At 43.3% G+C, this 22,792-nt stretch overlaps 1 protein-coding gene across 4 annotated transcripts in view; it reads right to left on the reverse strand.

Annotated features, from left to right (window-relative positions):
* The window catches only part of LOC125704994 (uncharacterized), a 58,400-nt gene that overhangs the window by 11,364 nt on the left and 24,244 nt on the right, over nt 1-22,792 (reverse strand). For all 4 annotated transcript variants that reach the window (XM_048971260.1, XM_048971259.1, XM_048971262.1 and 1 more), the window contains 10 exons: nt 15,318-15,671; nt 14,541-14,642; nt 14,045-14,137; nt 12,158-12,250; nt 9,322-9,393; nt 6,325-6,438; nt 4,928-5,041; nt 3,438-3,545; nt 3,032-3,124; nt 2,767-2,847 (listed from right to left, as the gene is read on the reverse strand). In XM_048971260.1, coding sequence (XP_048827217.1) covers nt 2,767-2,847; nt 3,032-3,124; nt 3,438-3,545; nt 4,928-5,041; nt 6,325-6,438; nt 9,322-9,393; nt 12,158-12,250; nt 14,045-14,137; nt 14,541-14,642; nt 15,318-15,671 — 1,224 coding nt within the window. The remainder of the gene's footprint in view (nt 1-2,766; nt 2,848-3,031; nt 3,125-3,437; nt 3,546-4,927; nt 5,042-6,324; nt 6,439-9,321; nt 9,394-12,157; nt 12,251-14,044; nt 14,138-14,540; nt 14,643-15,317; nt 15,672-22,792) is intronic.

The following is a 22,792-nucleotide window of genomic DNA, read 5'->3' on the forward strand; positions in this document are numbered from 1 at the left end:
ATGTTGGCTAATTGCATGTTTTACTTCCTCTACCCTCCTTGGGGTGTGCTGCCTGGAGACACCATAATTTCAAGATATTCTGCCTACCCTGCTGCCTGCAATGCCTTTACTACCCGTGGCGTCTTTCCGGCCTGCTTGCTCTTCTGACTGTGATGTCTGTCCTCCATGTCCTGATGATGCTGTTCTACTGTCCATCCTGCCATCAAAAGCAGTATCAGCACCTGCCTGCCATCACCTGCCTGACCCCAGGTTTGAGACTCAAATCTTCAAATTTGGACAGTGTAAATTGGGACTTTGCCATCTGGCTAATTTTACTTCCTCTGCCGGCCCCTGGAGAATGGGCTCCCCTTTTGAGTGTGGTTCCTCAGAAAGTTTATTCCTTCTAGGGAGTTTTTCCTTGCCACTGTCATATATATCTTTGGGCTTTGGGCAGGGATAATGTAAAGCACTTTGAGACAATGTAATGTTGTGAAAATGTGCTATACAAATAAAATTGAATTGAACTGGGGTGAATGCCCCTGCCAGTGAGGACACACCTGCTGCCCAACAAATCAGAGCTGGGGAGGTCTGTGTAGGCAACCAAAGTGGTCAAGCATGGGGAAACTTGTGGAGAGGGGGCTATATGCACCCCAAACACTCTTGCCCTGTCTCCACATGCTCCACGGGCCCATAAGCACAGACGAGGAAGTCTGACCCCACTCCCCCAAGAAGCTGATGACTTTGCTCCCTGGTGGTGGTGGTGAGTCACACCTGTGCTTGGGACTTTTTCCATGTCCTTGTCACAGTGGAAGGACTTTTCTGCTCTGCTCTAGTGGACACAGGGGCCACTGTGACACTGGTGAGGCCTGACATGGGGCAGCCTGGACTCAGCTGGAGCCAACCTCTGTGCAGCTGCCTCTCATGGGGGTGACTCCATGAGAGGCAGGGAGATGCTGTCTGTGGCTGTCAGCGGCAAGACATCACCCAGTGTGGGTACCAGCAGTGCAGGACCCCTTCATCCTGGGGTTAGACTCCCTCATGACTACGGGCTGCCAGCTAGACCAAGAGTGCAGCACTCTAAGCTTTCGGGGAGGGCCTGCCATTACGCTGGTACCTGCGGTTGTCCCCCCCCCCCCAATGTTCAGGCAGTCAGTGTGGCTGGAACTGAGACTGACAACCCTTGGTGTCTCGCACCGCCCCCTGTGAAGCCTGCCTGTCCTCATTGAGCCGGCCCACTCCCACCAGCCAGAGGTATCTCCAGGGCTCCCTGGGCCTGGCCTCCTATTACAGGAGGTTCCTGGGGGATTTTGCCTGCATGGCCACCCCTCTGTTCCAGCTGCTGTAGAGGGACAGGGAGTTCATCTAGTCACCGCAGTGCCAGGAGGCCTTCTGTAGTCTGCAAAAGGACCAGGAGCTCCTCCTGGAGGGGGAGACCTGTGCAGCAGCATGCCAAGGAGATCTGCTCACCTGCCTTGAGCCACAGACTGTCATGGTGTTGAACTGTAGGCAGCAACAGGAGCAGGACACCGACCAGTATTATCAATGCAAGATGTGAATGAAGACTATGCTGTCTGGTACAAACCAACTGAAGGGAGGAGACAGCCACCTCCCCCTCCTTTAGTTTGGGTGCACTGCCCCCAGAGAAAAAGAGGAGCTGCAGAGTGCTGGAGCGGATGGGTGGGGTGGTGTACTGGGTGCAGCTGCCACCTAGGGGGAGGACGAGGGCTTGCACAGATATAATGTAGGCTGGTCCCTAATTGGGAAAATGCTCCCCAGCCTTAGTTAGTTGGAAAAAAACACAGTTCTTTTGGTTTGACAGTTGTTGTGCAGCCCTTGGGGATGAGGATTAGTCTGTGTGTTAGGCTGTACACTGCCATGACTGGGGGGTTGGGCAGGGGTGGCAGCGGTTTTGGGAATGTGGATACACATGTGTTCCAGAGATTGTGTGCAGATTATTTCGGTCGTTCTTTGCCAATGAACAATTCGTTGTTTAATCGACCTTGTTAGTATTACAACATATTACAGTCTCTAAAGGTATTCTGAATAAGGTACATTTTGGGTATCCTGCCAAAGTTTCAATACTGAATGCATTCAGGACTGTGTGTTCAGCATTCAGACATTACATTCTGCTCAAATCTGCATGACCCTCAACCCTCAGACTTACACAGAAGAGTAACAATTAAACAGACAGTGTCATAAACTCGCTTTTCACTGTGAACAGAGACGTGTTTTTATCCATCCATCCCCCTGCTGTCCAGACCCACACATAAGTCACTGGGTTTGGACCAATCAGGGCTCAGTCCCACACACAGAACACCTCCGGTAACCAGCAGAGGGCACGCACAGTATCTCCTCCCTGTACTACTCTGAACTCGCCAGATCGGTTCCACCGGTTCCTATCAGTGCATCAGCCTCTAGTTCCCTCCTTTCCCCTCTGCCTGTTTAAGCTCCAGCTCCCCAGAAGTCCTCATTCGGACCTTGAACCCCTGGCCTGTGTTTCCCTACCTGTGCTAGTCCTTGCTCTCTGTGTTTGCACCTGGTTCTGCTGTGTCCCAGTTGCCCTGTCCCTGCTGTTCCTGTCCCATACCCTGATTTTACCTTATTAAACCCTGTTCTCCTCCTTCCTCACCTCTGGATCTCTGCCTCCTTTTCTGCCCCCCCCCCCCCCCCCCCCCCTTACACCCGGTCGTGACACACTGAGCCTCCACACAGCAGAAGTTATTAAATATATTAGAAACACCCACCTCCATTTACACATAATAAGTATGAAAATGCAGGGAGACTCACCTAATTTTAATGTGCTGTTAATCCAGGCAACGAGTTGCGAATAAATAGCAAGGAAAAGCATGTTAAACAGTTTGCGGTTATCTGAAAGGCAAACAGAGCAAATCAGACACCTTCATTTGAGTTTAGAAGCAGCAGAGCTGCCCACTGGGCCTGTGTGCCATGGAAAATGAAACAGCTCTAAATCTCACTATGGTCAGAATTCTTAATGTGCCAATGAACATAAATGTTAATGTGAACAAATTAAAATCCACATAAATATACTTACACATGAAATAACCCATGATTACAAGAATGTCTTGATGTCGTACTGTTCTTTTTGTCTTTCGGGAGAATATTATCCAAAACACACTGAAACCAACTGAAATAACGAAAGAAGAGTTTATCTCAGTATGCAATTTAAAGTAAATTTAAATAGCTTATGAAAGGTAAAACAGGGTGTTTCAGTTGGGAATTGCATCATAGTACTGAAATAGTGTTTTTATTAATTATGAAAAGCACATTTGTAAGTATCAATGTCATTTCAATGCTCAAGTTTAACGTTTGTGTGTCTAATTCAGTACAATGTAGCAAATAAATACCTCAGTACCAAGTTCTGCCCCAGTGTTCCTGATGTTCCAACGTCTAAAACAAATTTTAAATAGATACTTTACAAAACCTGAAAACATACTTACCTGGGAATAAAACCATGATGATTGGAAATATTAGTAAAGTGAAAAATGTTCCAAGTTGTTTTTTCCTAGCTGCAGCTGAGTATTTTTCCAGATAAACACTGACAGCAACTAAAATAATATAAGAATAGAGTCAGTCACCATGAAATTTATGTCAGAGTACAAAAATGAATGACAGAAGTCTTTGATGCAAAAAAGCACATTGCATTATAGTAATCGAGTAAAAACGTATTGCATTTAATACTGTCTGAATAAAAATGCATTGCATTTAATGATGCTTGAATATTTGGGGACTGTAATTTAATGTGAATGTTCATTTAAACATGGGATTTTTAAATTTAAAATACTTCAGTTGTAATTTCATTGGTAATATACTGTAATCAATGCAAAAGTATTCGGCTTGCACAGTTCAGCTCCAAAATATACAGTTTATATAGTTAGTTTTTATAATTCAATCACCTGAATTCAGTTCATTTACTTTTGCCTTAAAATAAATTTCAAAACAAAAAATTCAGTTGGAAACATTCGATGTTTCTTTTTGACGAATATTATATCCATGTTTATAGTGCTTATGAGTGCATTATTTTTTGTTGTGAATGTGTTCATAAATTACTAATAATATGGCCTTAAGTAAAGTCTTACGATATTATCTTTATACAGCTCAGCCCAAGAACAAAGTCCTCCAACTTCCTTATTGGGCCTTTATACATTTTTTTGTGGAAAACAACTTTCTGCAAGCCGATCCTGACTTAGGGTCACTCTTTCAGCCTATTATCACTCTGCCTGTTTTAGTAATGTGAAGTCTTTCTCAGCAATAAAATTGATCAAGACCAGCATGATGAAGCATAGTAGGATGGCAGAACTGATGGTAATAGGAGCTGAAGCAGAGAGGACACAGCTGACAGAAAATAAGTGAAGGATGCCTTGATAACTGCTGTTAAGGTCAGCAGCCATTAGTAATCGTTAGTAGTGCAGTTATGCAGTACATATTTAGATGACAATAAACAGATAAAGTAGAAATATGACAAAAATGGGATGTGGATAGGATCATAAAGTTTAAAGATTAAAGTTTGACATAACAATTTAATCAGGGAATTGGAGGCAATGTCAGAAGGTATTTAAGTTTGACAAGATACTGTAACTTCAGCTGTATAAAGATAGAGACATACCATCAGGCACTATGGTTATTAAAGCTGTGTGGTGTTACATTCAATCTAATTGGTACAAACAGGCTGACTTTAAACAGGATCCACATTAGGGATGTATGATTATATTTTGGGAAGTGTTATGCAATCAAGCTGATTATGGAATTCAGTCTGACAGCCCCAGCTCAGACTACAAGTGCATTTCAAGTTTTGATACTTATACATGATACATATGAAACTGTGAACCCTCAAAAAATACAGAGCATGACGCCCCTGTATTAAGGGAACCAGTGCAAACATGGGGAGAGCATGCAAACAGCACACATATGAACTTATAAACAGACTTACTTATAGGTGAAACCATGACGACCAGATATATAATTCCAGTTATTCCAGTTATCTTGGCAAATATTTTATCATAATCTTCTTCAGAATAAGTTGTCCAAACCACAATGTCGATGACTGAAAGTAGATGAAAATAGAGTCATTCATCATAAAATGCATGCCAGACAGATAATATAGAAAGAAAATGTGTTCAGTGTCCTGTAATTAAAACTTTGCACTGGACTGCACAGCGATGTCTCCCGGGGTTCTGGGACGAAATCGCATGTCAGATATTGCGGTTAAAAAAAGAAAAAAAAATATTTGTGGATTTTAAGAGGGTATTAAAAGTTAACCAAGGATGGGCTTACCCAGGGACCTTTGCTATAAATGAGCCTGCCCTGGTTGAAAACACTGATTATTGCCACCCCCCAAGAATACAGCTATGAAGAAAACAGTAGTTAATGTGCTTGTGCTTGGGGGAGAAGTTACATCACACATCCTATAATAGATACATCCTGGGCAGAGTCACAGGGGCCCTGGAGCTTGTATTCCAAGCAGCACAGGGCAGAGGTACAGCTTGGATGGGAGGCCATACACACACAGTCACATGCTATGGGCAATTTACAGGCACCAATTAACCTGAGAGGGAGACTGTGGGCTGCTGGAGGAAACTGGAGTAACTGGTGGAAACTCACATGACATGGGGAGCACATGCAGACTGTACACAGATACAAAGGAAGGGGATTCAAACCCACATGACATGGGGAGCACATGCAGACTGTACACAGACACAGGGGAGGGGGGACTCAAACCCACATGACGCGGGGAGCACATGCAGACTGTACACAGACATATACGAGGGGGGACTCAAACCCACATGACATGGGAAATACGTACATTAACAGTGAACAAATCAGATATACAAATTTAAATGATGTAAATCAGACATTTCTGTCAGTGAATGCAAAGTAGAAAAGAAATCACTGTGCATAATCCATCCATCCATCCATTTTCCAAACCGCTTATCCTACTGGGTAATGGGAGGTCCGGAGCCTATCCCAGAAGCAATGGGCACGAGGCAGAGACCAACCCAGGATGGGGGGGGGGGGGCAGCCCATCACAGGGCACACTCACATGCCAGTTACTCACACATGGACGCCTACGGGCAATTTAGCATCTCCAATTAGCCTCAGCATGTTTTTGGACTGTGGGGGGAAACCGGAGTACCCGGAGGAAACCCCACGACGACATGGGGAGAACATGCAAACTCCACACACATGTGACCCAGGCGGAGACTCAAACCTGGGTCCCAGAGGTGTGAGGCAACAGTGCTAACCACTGCACCAGCATACCACACTGTGGTATAGTGTATACATAATTCTAGTCCAATATCCCTGAAATTCATTTATAAACATACTCACTTCGGAATATAACAAAAAAGACGAACATAAATATGGTTCCACCAAAAATTCCTCCAAATATTGCTTTCTCAGCTGGAGTTGGGGAATATTTTGCTGAAAACTCAATGAGAGAACCTGAAATGAGATAAAAATAGTAAGTCAACACGTAATTTTTGTCAGACACAGGAAAAAAACAAATGCGTTCAGTGGTTTATTTGTTTAGCAGATGTTTTGTGCAAAGTAACATGCAAATAAGGATCAGAGAGCAGGATCAGCCTGGGGTTTAAGTTCTAACCCATAGAGCCACACAGGTTAGGAAGCAGATTAATTAGGGTCATGAAAAGTCAGTGAGGGTGTTTGGCTGGGAGACATTATTCACCCTAAATTATGCTTCCAAACAGCTATAAAGCCAAACTGCCCCCAGTCTAAACAAAGGCAGTTTACTCCCTTAATCCATCAGCCTCCCTCTGGTCCAGGTGCAGACAGGAACCTCCAGGCCTGCAGAGCTGTGGAGCAGCTACTTCAGGCTGCTCTTCATCTGCTAATTATTAATTTAAATAGTCCTGGACGTTGTGCCATGTTAATACCCACATATGGAATATATGGGATATATATATATATATATATATATATATATATATATATATATATATATATATACACAACATTCCTTTCCCAAGACCATACAAACTACGGCCTTCTCATCCGACAGTAGATCTAAGGTCATGCGATTTTGTAAGGCCACTTGTCTGATGGCCACAATTTCATCATGCATGCCCTTCACTAAAGTCATTAAAGTCTGATTAACAACCATCTTCATGGCATCTGCAAGGCAGTAGCCTCCGTTTCAGATATGACACGCCCACAGCTGGGACAAACACACCAAACACTGCTGAGCTCTGCAGGTCATTCTTCAAACAGGAGCTGGGGCCCCATTGGAAGGTGAGGGGCCAAAACAAGTAACGTCAGGGACGCATTACAGTTACAAGGAACCAAACTCCGCCTACACAGGTTATATGTTAGTGTATGAGGAGGGGTAGGATTAGGATATCCATCCGCACCATACATGTTATACGTTAGTGTATGAGGAGAGGTAGGATTACGATATCCATCCGCACCATACATGTTATACGTTAGTGTATGAGGAGGGGTAGGATTAGGATATCCATCCGCACCATACATGTTATACGTTAGTCTATGAGGGGGGTAGGATTAAGATATCCACCCGCACCATACATGTTATACGTTAGTGCATGAGGAGGGGTAGGATTAGGATATCCATCCTCACCATACATGTTATACGTTAGTGTATGAGGAGGGGTAGGATTAGAATATCCATCCGCACCAAACACCTGATTACTGAGGCCCCATGGGGAATGAATCTCAACGCTACAGTCATACCCCAGTGAGGATCGAGTCATTCCATATAAAACACACATAACTGTCATTCCCCTTTCACACATCCAGCTCACTGAATGCAGAAACAAAATATCATTCCGATTATCAGCCTTAACAGACTCCCACACCTTCTACTTCACAGGAATGAGCTTAACTAGTATATGTTACAAAATCAGTGTATATTTACCGCCGCTGCATTGGCATTTAACTGAGCTCTGCATGCGCTCTCCCATCCATCCATCCATCCATCCATCCATCCATCCATCCATCCATCCATCCATCCATCCATTTTCCAAACCGCTTATCCCATTGGGTCGCGGGGGCTCCGGAGCCTATCCCGGAAGCAATGGGCATGAGGCAGGGAACAATCCAGGATGGGGAGCCAGCCCATGGCAGGGCACATTCACACACCATTCACTCACACATGCACACCTATGGGCAAGTTAGTGACTCCAATTGCCGCCCCTGCGCACTCCCAGCCAATCAAAATCATTTTCATCCTTGCTGTTGGACCCATAGTACATTTTTAACAAATTGAACAAAAATGAGTGAGGAGGAGAAACTCAAACAAGAACATTTGTCTTCTGCTGTATGGAAATAAGAAATATTGAACAAAATGAAAATGATTTTCTTTTGTTGGCGTAACTCACTGGAACACCACAAGCGTATTTGACAAACTGTTTTGGTAGATAAGTTCTATTTGGATATATTTTGTATCCCAGAGGCAATATTGAGTACAAGCTGTGTTTGTTGGTGTTATGTGCACTTGCTCATGGACCGGGGAGTCAGGTGCAGGAGTCGGGAAGTCGGGTAAGCATGGGATTTAATTAGAAAGGACACCAACAGGTGTCTATATGATACAACATAATGTTAGACTTAAATATATTGGATTAATGATAGCAACAAGAAACAGCTGGTAAACACGGGAATTCCACACATGGCACATGGAAGGAGCGGACGAGCGGGGCATGACTGTTGGCACAACTTGCTACAACACCACCAACTTATATGGCAAACTTTGTAGGTAGATATTAAGTTCTATTTGGCTGTAGTTTATTTTGGGGAAAATCAGCTTCTTTTTTGTTTAATAAATACTGCAACTTTTATTGCAAAAATATTGAACACTGTCATGAGAATTTTTTCCAATTTCATGCATTCCTAATTTGAAATAATCCTCATTTCTTATCTATTTAAAACGGTTCCCTTTCAGACAGCTGGGCACTGGAGCAGTTCAGGTTAAGCAGCTGTCTAAAGGTAAACAGACCGAGCTTCTCCCAGGACTTGGGCTGGGAAACTTCAGGTTACAGGTTCTTGTCTCACCCAACCTGCTAAGCACCAGCCCTCTTAACTGGGTTACTGCATGGGGGAGTGAGCTGGGGATTCAGGTGTGAATCAGGCTCCAATTTAAAGATATTTTTTAACCTGAGGTCCTGAGAGCGACAAAATCACCTAAAGTCTGTACAGTAATGAGATGGAAAATGAGCAGTTTGTGCTAAAACACTGAAGTATGTTTGGTATCTTCAAAGATGCACCACAGTGTGTTTAATGTTTTACCAGGAGCTGCTGCTTCATCCTGTTTTACTTTAATGTTTAATATCCGTTAATTACACTTAAACTCACCTGTTAGGACACCAACCATAAAGATGGCAAATGTAGTTTTCAAACTGGTGCGTATAATTAACTGCCAAGTAACTGCAAAATGAAAACAAGAATTACTTATATAAAATTATCTCATTTTATTTATTTGAAAAGTTGCATTAAGCCCACCAAACATTACACCAGCTACGGAAATTATAGGAAAAATATTTAACAATGTTACACCATTATTAAACATTTAGCAATGTAAGACCATTAAAGCTGGACAGTGCATTAAAACCCTGATACCAACAGCATCTGGGATGCAGGAAAACTGGCAATCATATGGAAACGCCTCATGGAAAATGTACAAATGGATTATACTAAAATGTATTAAAATGTTTTAGCACACATTATGTACACTACAGAAATTTGGACAAAAATACAAATATTCATTCCTATATTCTTTGGTTGCTGTGCAAATACATCTAGTGATGCTCCTGGACATCTCCTCAGTGATGTCGCTGGAATCACCAGGTGTTTTAAGTCTTTCAATATTGTACACCCTCCTCCAGATGACCCGCGGGCTGATCAGACCCCTGCTTGTGTCCAGGTGGCTGACTGGCTACTCTTCCCCCACAAATCCATGATCTTCAGCCACAGACATTGTGAGGCTCTCTCTCTTGCTTCGGTGGTGTTGCTTCTTTTCCTGTCACCTTCAATGCCTAACTAGCTGAAGGCTCGACTTAAATATCAGCCTGCAAGCCGAACTCCACAGGGAGACACCTTGCTCTGCTTTTGTGTGAATGGGGCCTGGGGGTGGGCCTCGATGGCAAGCGCCTGGTGGCCAGGCCTGTACCCATGGGGCCTGGTCGGGTATCCCCCTACAATGGACTCCCCCTACAAGTGGCCCGTGGGGAGAGGCGCCACGGGCCTTGGAAGTCCTTGGAAGGGGTGTTGGAGAGCGTTCCTCCTGGGGACTCTCTCGTTCTGCTGGGGGACTTCAATGCTCACATGGGCAATGACAGTGAGACCTGGAGGGGCGTGTTTGGGAGGAATGCCCCCCCCCCCTGATCTGAACCTGAGTGGTGTTTTGCTATTGGACTTCTGTCCATAATGAACACCATTTTCAAGCATAAGTGTGTCCATATGTGCACTAGGACATCCTAGGCTGCAGTTTGATGATCGATTTTGTGGTCGTGGCATCGGACTTACAGCCGCATGTCTTGGACACTAGGATGAAGAGAGGGACGGAGCTGTCAACTGATCACTACCTGGTGGTGGGTTGGCTCCGCTGGTGGGGGAGGAAGCCGGCAAGGCCTGGCAGGCCCAAACATATAGTGAGGGTCTGCTGGGAACGTCTGGCGGAATCCCCTGTCAGGAGGAGCTTCAACTCCAACCTCCGGCAGAACGTCGCCCATCTCCCGGGGGAGGCGGGGGAGATTGAGTCCGGCAGCTGACCGGAGCTGCAGCCGTAAAGTGGTTGGTGCCCGTCGTGGCGGCAATCCCCGAACCCACTGGTGGACACCGGACCGGATGTCGTTAAGCTGAAGAAGGAGTCCTTTTGGGTCTTTTTAGCCTGTGGGACTCCAGAGGCAGCTGACAGGTACTGGCGGGCCAATGCGGAATGAAGCTTCCATGGATGCCGAGGCAAAAACTCGGGTGTGGGAGGAGTTTGGCGAGGCCATGAAAAACGATTTCTGGATGGCTTCGAGGAGATTCTGGTCCACCATCAGGCGTCTCAAGGCGGGAAAGCGGTGCAATATCAACACTATTTATGATGGGGATGGGGCGCTGCTGACCTCAACTTGGGATGTTGTGGGTCAGTGGAGGGAATACTTTGAAGACCTCCTCAATCCCACCGACATGCCTTCCAATGAGGAAGCAGAGTCTGGGCGGAGGTGATCTGCACATCACTAGTCACCATGTCCATGTGCTCCAGGAATCCGGCCATTCCTGACATGCCTGCTTTCTGGACTGATGTATCGATGCACAGCCAGTTAGAAACATTAAAGATGATCTTTGCCTTAACACTCAACAGAGACATGAGGTGGAACTGGTCTACTCGCCATCCTTTGGGTTCTCCTCCTTTGGGATCCAAACCTCTATGGCAACCCTCCCCTGGTGTGGAAAACTGGCCCTTATCAAGATAATTCATAGGAGCTTCTGCAAGCACAGCAAGAGTTTAGGGCAATTTTTGTACACTTTGTATGGGAGCCACTCAGGCCTGGAGCTGAACTTGCTCATCCTCTCCTGACTACCTCAGGATCCTCTTTCAGCTGCAGGTCTGACATGTCAAACTGCACAGCTGCCTCGGTCGGCTGCATCACTGTGCTGCACTCTCCCAGGTCCTGATCTCTTCCTGGGTCACTATACATCTACTTCAGATGCTGGTCCCTCTCCTTCTGTGAACAGGCCAGCTTGCTGCTATGCTTCTGCCCTAACAGATCCTTCATGAACCTGAAGGGCTTGGTGATGAATGCAGTGCTTTCAGGCTCTTTCACGGCGTCGTCTCCGATGCCACTCTGCCCACTGGAGGACCCTAATCTTCTTGTGTAGGATGTACATCAGCTGAGTCAAGCCACTGCTCTCCTCTTCTTTTAGATGTTTATATTGGGACCTGAGGGTTTTCATCTCCTGCCTGATACTATGGATTTTCATTGCTCTTTGGTTCTTTATATATGGTCCTTTGGAAGCTCTTGGTTGCTTGTCTCCAAACCGCTCTGATACAGTGCTGACAGTGATCGCTGTCATAGTCAAACTAATCACCTGTCATTATTTTACAATTTCTTCACAAACAGTTTTTTTCCAGATAGTGAGAACCACCTTTAATATTAAGTGTAGGAAAAAAGAGAGAAAACATAGAAATATGTAAACATACCTGTTGAGAATTCCTGATATGGACCCATATTAAATAATAATGGGATAAACAGTAGACTTATGCCAGTACATGTAACAGCCTCTTCTGTGGATCCTGGTAAAACAGTTAAGATTAAGTTTTATTTATTTAGCAGAGTGAAGCAGGGTCAGAAAATGCTGGAAGCAACTGGAAGTTAAGGTCCTTGCTGAGGGGCCCATGTGTAAAATCACTGTGTTGTGTCTGAGATTTGAAAGAAAATATAGTAATATAACTAATAACTGCCTAACAACAAAGCCTATTTATATAGCACTAAGATGATCCATCCATTCATCCATTTTCCAAACCGCTTACCCTACTGGGTCGCGGGGGGTCCGGAGCCTATCCCGGAAGGAATGGGCACGAGGCAGGGAACAACCCAGGATGGGGGGATTTATACCTAATTTTTCCCCACAGAATTACTGGTGGTGGCTGACGGGGGTGCAGTTGTGTGTGTCTACACACGCAGGGAGGCTCACCAATGATTCTTAAATTAATTATCATAATGTGTATCAATTTGCTTTGTCTTACAGTAGGGTGTTGAATATGCTCAAACTCAAAGAATACACTTTTTTAGATACATACTCAAAAAAGGAGAAAATGCAACCAGTTGCTGTGACACTGAGACATCTGTGTCTGTTCACCCATTTACACAAGCTTGGTGGCTATAAAAACTCATACATTTAGCTGATACAAATTAATTTTGTCCTTAAGCTGATTTTAGTAGCTTATTTTTGGCTTATGGAGGCTTCCATATATGACAAACCACAAGATGGCACTGCCTGAGCATATGCCTTTTGAAATTAACTAGAATGCCACTAGTGGGCAAGTAAGTTAATTCATATGTTCTTCAGCACAGCACTGCTGTTTGCTAATCGCTCTAATTTTCTGTCCTACAATGACTTTCAGTGAGCAGTATCTGATAGTAATCTTACTACATATTCAACCTTAAAGTAATTTGCACTGAGCAGCAAAGCAACTTCTTTCCTTGGATTACTGGTCATGGGACAACTATGTTCACAACGAGCAAGCTGGGCCCAACAGGAGGTGTCACATGATTTACTTGAATCTAACCAAAGACAGTGATAGACTGTATTTAAAAATTTGTAAGCCTGGTTCTTTAAGAAGGTTCTTAAAATAGAAAATAACTAAATAAAATGATATATTTTATAAAGTATTTCAAATACAAAAATACAATCTCTCAATATATTTTGCTGCAAAATTCATCAGAATTATTTCCATACAGAAAAATACAGAATATTTAAAAGTAGTGAATGCAATGCATTTTATTCAATTGTAATTCAGACTGCTTTTTTGCATCTGAATGACTTTTGTCGTTAATTTACTTCCATAAGCACTTCATTTACTAAAGTGTGCCCACGCTACTGAGAGGAAGGACCATATATAAACACACACCTATTGACTGCTAACATCTAAAATTCTATAATTAGTCACCAGGGGGCGCTGCCTCTGCTGTTGTAATATACAGTATATCTTTACTTCACAGTGTGTTTAATGATCTCCCTGTTCTTGCAGGTAATCCAGAAAAGCAGATGCTCATTTTGAGTAAACAAAATCAAACCTGCATGATCCTACACAGACTCACAGTGTCAATAAAATAATCTTTTACGAAATACATATCAAACTATATATAACAATGAGTTCATTTATGAAGGAAACTTATTCACCTTAAAAGTGAATCACCACAGTACAGATTACAAATATTTACAGTACTAGTCACTGATTTACATAATTAATCACCAGCAGCTTGCTGTTTATGCTGCTGCTGTTTATTTCTTACTGTCTGCACAACAAATACAATAAAATCTGTCTCTTTGTAAAGCTTCTTTAAACCATATTCACTGGGCTCACCTTCCGTTACACCCCACAGGATGAAGGCTGCAGAAACCATGATCTGTGGGACTGTGACATGTGAGCAGTGACTCAGAGCCTGTTTGCTTTTATCTGTAGACAGAAAGTAGAATCAGATTTAACCACATGCTGTTTAACATTAGATGACGATTCATGCAAAGTTTAATGATCTACAGCCATTATGCATTATTTTAGTAGAATTTCAATGAGGACATCAGCTTTGGTTCATTGTTTTAGTTTGCAGGGGTTTATAGTAATAAAACTTTCTGAAAAAATTCATATTCACACATATGTGTCTGTTACCAGAGGCACAGGATAAAAGTATGTTAATTACATCACAGTTAAGCCCTGCAATGGACAGGCACCCTGTGTAGATACAGTCCAGCCTGATGCCCCATGTCTGCTGAGATGCCCTCTACAGGATAAGTGGCTGCAAACATGGATCCACTGATGTCATCATAATTACTATAAATGACAGAGCAGATGCTACACTTACCTTTCCTTCTTAAATACCTGACAGATAAAGCACCAGTAAGTAGGACTACAGGTGTGACAGCGATGCACAGCCCCAGAATCAGCCAATGCAGGGATGAATAACCTAAAATATTCAGAATTACATTCCATTAGTCATTTTCTAAAACAGGCTGTTTCTCTTGCTGCAGCATAATCAACACGTCCACCATGTTTAGTCTAACAAAGTGAAGCAGAAAGTTATGATTAAATATGTGTGTAAGTCCTAACTATTCTCCAGCCTGAAAACTTACAGATTTAATATATAAGATCTTTCATATTCCCATACAGTATATTATTTGGATATATTTACACAACATGTGGCAAAGGGCTTTTTGACTGTATTACTCTGTCATACGATGTTATGGACAGTTAATAAAATACTATGTTATTACTGCATTTTTCCCAGTGACACTCTCATGGTCTCTGTAGCTCCTAAGTGAATATTAATAATAAATCATAATTACACATTACACTGCATCACTATAATATAATACCTGTTATTATAGAGCTGAAAATTACACTAAAGCTGAAGCCTGAAACAAGGGCTATTTTTATTGTTGTTATTTATTTATTGTTATTTGTATTTTTAAAACTAAATTTCAACATTTCTACTGTTACACTGAGCAGATTAAACCTCATGGCATTTGCGTAAAGATCAGTCTGCAGCAGAACCACTGAGGCTTAGTGGAATGAAAATGTGATTTTATCACACAGAACTATGCTGAGATGCATGTTAAAACCAGTCCTTCTAGTGACTCACCCAGTGCTGCTATCCTGGCAGTTGTATTGGCAGAATCAGTATCTGAGTGGACTTCACACCTGAACTCTCCTTTGTCTTCAGTCCAGACTTTCCTCAGTTTCATTGAGAAGATTCCTTTGGGAATTTCCTCTGTGAAGAATTCAGCTCTTCCAGAGTATCTCCCATCCTGTGACCCTGGTCTGTTCTCTCCATCATCATACAGAAGCACCATGATGTCACCGTCATCGTCTGTCTTTCTCCATTCCACCTGAAGCTCTGTCACATTAACATGTGTGTCCACAGAGCAGCTGAGAGTCACATCCTCTCCAGCATGTGCATAGACAGGCTCATCTGCACCCGTCACCACCAGCCGCTCTGGAACAAGAGCAGGAAGATTCACACAACCTGGCAACCTGACATCTGTGTGTTTTCACCTCCTATTTAAAGGGGAAGCTTATATATTGGAGGTTGTTTTCATTTCAACATACAGTACATCACTTTTAAAATGTTGGCATTTTTGACATATGTGATCCATTAGAAGAATCCAGCACACTACACTTGGAGGGGTTTTGTTACACAAAAATGTTCTGTGGGCAAAAAGAAAAGTGATTGGTTTAGAGAGATAACCAATCAGATTGTAGAGGAGGTGAATCCAAGACATCTGAGTGGTTGGTCCCACCTCTAGTTGCGTGGACTCACCTCCTCTACAATCTGAGCAACAATGAGTGACAATCACCGCATAACAAGAAACACAGAGTTCCATCGTGTGTCTTTTGCTAATTCAAAGCCGATCCCAATTTTTCCCCTCACAAAAGCAGATGGTTTCGGGCTTCATTTAAACCTGGTTCCTCAGAGCAGACGCCTTTACAAAAACAGCCCCTCACACTGTTTTCTATTGTCCTTCAGTTACCTACTGGTAGATTACACACCTAATTTGATTGAATGAAAGAGATTAATTTGGATTAATTAGACATGAAAAAATTATTTCAATTATATTCTGTTCCCAGAACACAAAGTCAATGCATCAACTTAAAGAGTGTTTCGTTTTCAAAATGCTCATTCTATTTGGGTGGAACCACTATACATGATTCAACTGAGCTCATTCAAAGTAACTTTTTTTCAGTGTGGTTGGTTGAAAGAAAACCTTTGCCTGAATGTGTACTTTCTGGACCTGAACTTCCAACTTATGTCTGTAATGGATGACTTTTATGTGTAACTTCCCCGATACTGCGTAGACAGTTAGGCAAATGGGAATTAGCTGCTACTTATTGGCATTGTCTATATGCAGAATTGCAGTAATTAAATGTTGCTTTCACTGTAAGAAATTATTAATACATCGGAAAAACTTTACATTATAAACAACTTTTGAAGGTAATTTGCAGAAAAATTTGGTTAAATGATATTAAATTATATGCTACCATATAATGGCAGTGGTGATCTAATGAGTAAGGCTGTGCGTTTGTGATTGGAAGGTTGCTGGTTTCAATCCCCAACCAGCATGGTACTATTCCCAAGCACTGCTCACTGGGAGCTATATAATAGTGGCTCACCGCTATGTTAAATGCTGAGGACACATTTCATGTAGGTGTGCCAACAATGACAATTTTTCACTTCACTAATATTGTTTGCTTAGTATTTTTCAGTGAAACTGAATGGGATTCAATAGACAATAAGTGATAACTGGATGTAAGTCTTACTGAAAGACTGACTCACTGTTGAATTTACTGGTTTAAATGTTAATTTTGTACTTTGTACATTTTTATACTGTTAAATTTACACAATGTTCCATAATGATGATTATGTTTTTACCGTATTTTTTATAGAATTATTCTGGCAACCCCAACTGGCAGTTTTTTTTTCAGAAAATCAAGAAGATGTTTTTTACACTGCAGCATGTACAATATTATATATATATATATATATATATATCTACAAACGAACTTTCAGATATATGAACGAAGAGAACTGTAAGTCCAAATTCTGTTCACTGGGCTCCTGTTTCCTGTCCGCAACATCATTTATTTTTTCTGCGCGCCAATTCCGGGTAGTACAACTTCTGGCCTCAACTCCCGATGCACAGCAGCATAACTCCCAGCATCCTAGTTCTTTGTACTTGTGTATACCCTTAAAATGATGTTCAATAAGGACTATGTGAACCCCTTGGAATTTTGTGGTTTTCTGCATGAACTGGTCATAAAAAGTGATCTGATCTTCATCTAAGTCACAGATACTGCTACACAATGAGCTTACGCCAATAACACACAAAAAATTCTACTCTTTCATATCTTCATTATACAAACACATTCAATGTTCACAGTGCTAGTGGAAAAAGTAAATGAACCCTTAGGTTTAATGACTGGTTGACCCTCCTTTGGCAGCAATGACTCAACCAGGTGCTTCCTGTAACTGCAGGTCAGACCTGCACATCATGTGGGGGGAATATTAGCCCATTCTTCTCTGTAGAACTGCCTCCTCCATATTCTTTGGCTATCTTCTGTGTATGGCTCTCTGCAAGTCATTCCACAGCATCTCAATAGGACTGAGATCTGGGCTCTGACTGGGCAACTCCAAAGGTGGATTTTGTTCTTCTGAAACCATTATGCTGTGGATTTGCTGCAATGTTTGGGGTCATTGTCCTGTTGCATCACCCAGCCTCTTCTGAGCTTCAGTTGATGGACAGACACCCTCACATTGTCCTGGAGAATTGGTTGATAAACTTAGGAATTCATTTTCCCCTGAATGATGCCCAGCTGTCCAGACCCTGATACAGCAAAGCAGGCCCAAATCATGATGTTCCCTCCATCATTCGTTAGTGTAGAGTTTTCTTGTTGATATGCAGGTGCCCTTTTTACACCAAATGAAGTTCTGCTTGTTCTTCCCAAATGGTTAAATGTTGGTTTCATCGCTCCACAAAACATTTTCCTAGTACCGCTGTGGAGTGTCCAAGTGCTCTATTACAAACTTCAGGTATGCAGCAATGTTCTCTTTGACTGCAGTGGCTTCCTCCTTGGTGTCCTGCCATGGACTCCTTTCTTGTTCAGTGTTTTGCGTATTGTTGATTCATGAACACAGATGTTTGACAGTTCTAAGCGTAAATTCCCTAGCTCTACTAAGCCTGCCACAGATTATCGCAGGCCATCAGCTCCATTGTCCTCCTGTTTTTGTTGTGCAAACACACCAATCATCTGTGAACCCTGGTACATTCCATTTACTCAGACTGGTAGCTCAAATCTAAGGCAGCCCAAACCTGTGTGTGTGACAGTGAAACCTTCACAAAAGTCTGCCATATCTATACAAAATATCCCACACACTGACTGATCTGCAAATATGAAAGACATATTTGTCTTCCTCTCTGTCTCCATTGCCTTTTGCTGCATGAATCGGCAACGGAGTTCCTTGGCTAGAAGACTCAGAAGCTATCTTCTTTTGCCTTTCCACCCTGTGCATGCCTTGTACAGAACGTAGGCATTCACTGTTGCCAGGCCCAGCATGTCGTAAAATACAACTACTGGCCACCTGCGTGTTGCTGCTCGTACTGAATACTTGCATGCCATCTACACCCCACTGTAAAAATAGAGAGATTGAGAGTCATGAGTATATGTGCTTTATTTGTAACTGATATAGGCCTGTATAGTGCATATCAGAAAACATTGTAGCACTGGTGTAAAATTATATACACACTTACATACCTTCATGTGGTTGTAGTCTGTTATCGCGTTGGGTTTCCTCTTTCTGCCATCCCCGATCACCACGTCTCGGTGCAAAGAACTTAGTTTTCTTTTTTTTCGGTGAGTAGGTCGTCAAGGAGACACTGCCACTTGCAAACACTGACATGGAGAATTCCTCTTGCTCTGCAGTGTCCTTTGCCAATGAAGGAAGTTCACGGCGAACGTTATTCACTGTGCCCAGTAGAGTCGTGTTGCGCTGAAGCAGTCTGTGTGACAGTGAGGTGAAGAAATTGTCTGTAGTGACATTTCTCCCATCGTCCAGAAATGGCTCCATCAGACTCATGACCACGTTCTCTGCCAGCCTCTCCCTTTTCTGACCACTGGGGTCCTTTCCCAAGTAAGGGGACGTGTTGCAGACGTATTTGGTCTCCAAATCTGTCGCCATCCAGAACTTGATCCCAGATTTGTCCGGCTTGGATGCGATATACTACGTGAATGGACAACGGACCTTAGTAGGGAACGACTGCTGGTATATGGTCATGTGTTCTCCTGGAGTGAAACTCTCAGCATAGTTCTTAGTGAAGCATGTCCAGATGTCAGAGATTGCAGCAAATCTGTCTGTTTTCACCCGTTATGCCCTTGTCATGAAAGGAATCTTGGGACATTGTCTTTTTGATTACTGGCACCAGAAAGTTTTCAGACAGATAAAACTAATTCACATACTTTTTACTTTGACTGTGTGTGTGTAGTTAGCTGTGAAGTTAGGAGAATTTATTCAAGATTTTGGAAGTTAGGAACCTTTCCTGTCTTGGGTTAGGATAGGAATAATAACTTAGGAACTATTCATCTGTAATTGTAAAAAACGACCGCGAGCAGGGAGATAACGGAGCGAGGAATCAGGATCAGGGAGACAGAAATTCAAAAACACAGGGTTTATTGCGTGCAAAAGACATACACACTGTAAACTACATCAATGACCAGACTATGGAAACAGACTTGAACGTGGACTTAAATACACAGGACTGCTCAGAATTAACATGAAACAGTTGATAACAATCAGGAATTCACACGAGGTAACGAGGGGGGCGTGGCACACAGAAGAATTATAGGAGCAGGTCATGACAGTAATGGCTTTTTCCTAAATCAGGTTCTAACCTGAGTTACCCTGAGCTAATACAGATGAATGACAAAATGTTTTGTCTGATAGTGACAGCAGCAACTTTCCGTTCATTTAAATATGTAAAGATAAGTTCTGGCAAGCACTTTTTAAATTCTTCTAAAAATAAAAGTTACGTGAATGAAAGTCCATTGCTTTACATGTCATAATCCATTTCTCAAATAACACACGCTTTTCTTCAGGAAACTCCACATAAGACTGGGAAGGCAATATTCTATACTCTCTAAATCGCTGATGATATGCCTCTGGGACCAGCTCAGGTTTGCAAAATCACTCCTTTCACCACCTCATATTCAAAGCCATCTTCCATTGACAACGCAGACACCTCTTGAGCTTTGCTGGTAAGCGTGCACTGCAACATCAATAACCACATCTCTTTTGGCCAACCTAAAGATAAAGCTGTCCTTTCAAAAGCTGTAAAATAAGCATCTACTTCGGATTCACAGAACTGAGGTAGCAAGGAAATAAGTTTTCTAATATCAAAATCGGCTTTAGGGGAATGAGAAGTTTTACCGGCACCTGGGACCCCCGAGTGGACAGACTCTCTGGACGGAGACATCGCAGACCTCGCTGTTTCCAAGTCCAGCTGGCAAAGGTGGACCTCTTTGTCAGCCTCAATCTCGAGCCTCCGCATTTCCAGGTGGAACTCGCAGTCTTACCATTGTGCTTCTTCCCTGTATTCTGCCTCAATACGTGTTAATCGGACTTTTAATCAGATACTGTCCTTCGCTCGGAGGCAAAATCGGTTGAGTGCTGTGGAGCATCAAAGTGAAGGAAGGCAGCAGACTGAACAAACTCATTAGGGAGGCTGAGTCTGCTGTGTGGAGGAGGGGGCAAGGATACACTCAAGAGTAGCTTCAGCAACTGACTCATTCAACCTGCTGCATTGAGGAACCAATACAGGAAATTGTTCCTGCCCAGTAATATTAGACTCTAAATCTCAACTGCCCATGACACACCTGTGGTGACCAAACTCGACTCGATACGTCTATTGGCTCTACCTTGCATCTCAAATTCCTGCATATCCTAATTGCACTCCTAATCTTTGCACCTTGTCTATTGTAGTATCCGATTTCAGTATTTTACTGTATCCTATTTTTTGTCTTGCAATTTTATTTTTTAATTTAAATGTACCTGCCTGCTATGACAACTTAATTTTTCTCTGGGAATTAATAAAGTTATCCGTCCATCCATCCATCCATCCATCCATCCATCCATCCATCCATCCATTTACTTTGACTTTGTTTGCAATGCAACCAATTAGATGGTTTTATTTTGAGCCCACCCACTGAGTTTCGTGGATGACATTCATAGACCATTTTAATGGTTGCTGGTATAATTTACTTCATTTAAACAAGCATTTAAACATTCATTTTAACAATTATTTACGTAATAATTTAAATTCCAATTTAAATCAGGCCTACAATTCAATAATCATTTAAATGACATGTTTATGAATGAAGACAAATTATTATTATTATTATTATTATTATTACTTCTCCTGGAGACGACACCTTATCGTGCTGGAGGGGTTTGCGTGTTCCATTGATCTCAGGAGCTATGTTGTCTGAGGCTTTATGCCCCTGGTAGGGTCACCCAAGGCAAACAGGTCCTGGGTGAGGAACCAGACGAAGTGCGGCTCAGTAGACTCCTAATGAAGAAAAAAAAATATTGGATCCACGGTTTCCCTTGCCCGGACACGGGTCACCGGGGCCCCCCCCCGGAGCCAAGCTTGGGGGTGGGGCTCGATGGCGAGCGCCTGGTAGCCAGGCTTGCACCCATGGGGCCTGGTCGGGCGCAGCCCGAACAAGGCACGTGGGTCCCCCCTCCAATGGGCTCACCACCTGTAGGAGGGGCCAAAGGGGTCAGGTGCCATGAGAGTTGGGCAGCAGCCAAAAGTGGGGACCTTAGCGGTCCGATCCTCGGCTGCAGAAGCTAGCTCTAGGGACATGGAATGTCACCTCTCTGATGGGGAAAGAGCCTGAGCTGGTGCGCAAGATTGTAAAGTTCCGGATAGATATAGTCGGGCTCACCTTGTCGCACAGCTTGGGCTCTGGAACCAGTCTCCTTGAGGGGGGTTGGACCCTTTTCCACTCTGGAGTTGCTCAAGGGGAGAGGCACCGAGTGGGGGTGGGCATACTTATTGCCCCCTGGCTGGGCACCTGTACATTGGAGTTTACGGCAGTGGTGGGGGGGACGGGTCGTAACCGTGTGCTTATGTGCCAAGTGGTAGTTCAGGATACCCACCCGTTTTGGAGTCCTTGGAAGGGGTGTTGGAGAGCGCTCCTCCTGGGCAATGACAGTGAGACATGGAGTGGCGTGATTGGGAGGAACGCCCCCCCCCCCCCCCGATCTGAACCCGAGCAGTGCTTTATTATTGGACTTCTGTGCTCATCACGGATTGTCCATAATGAACACCATGTTTAGGCATAAGGGTGTCCATATGTGCACTTGGCATCAGGACACACTAGGTCGCAGATCGATGATCGACTTTGTGGTCGTGTCGTCAGACTTGTGGCCACATGTTCACTCAGGTGAAGAGAGGGGCAGAGCTGTCAACTGATCACTACCTGGTGGTGGGTTGGCTCCGCTGGTGGGGGAGGAAGCCGGCCAGGCCTGGCAGGCCCAAGCGTATAGTGAGGGTCTGCTGG

The sequence above is a fragment of the Brienomyrus brachyistius genome, chromosome 12, assembly GCF_023856365.1.
Source record: "Brienomyrus brachyistius isolate T26 chromosome 12, BBRACH_0.4, whole genome shotgun sequence".
NCBI lineage: Eukaryota > Metazoa > Chordata > Actinopteri > Osteoglossiformes > Mormyridae > Brienomyrus > Brienomyrus brachyistius.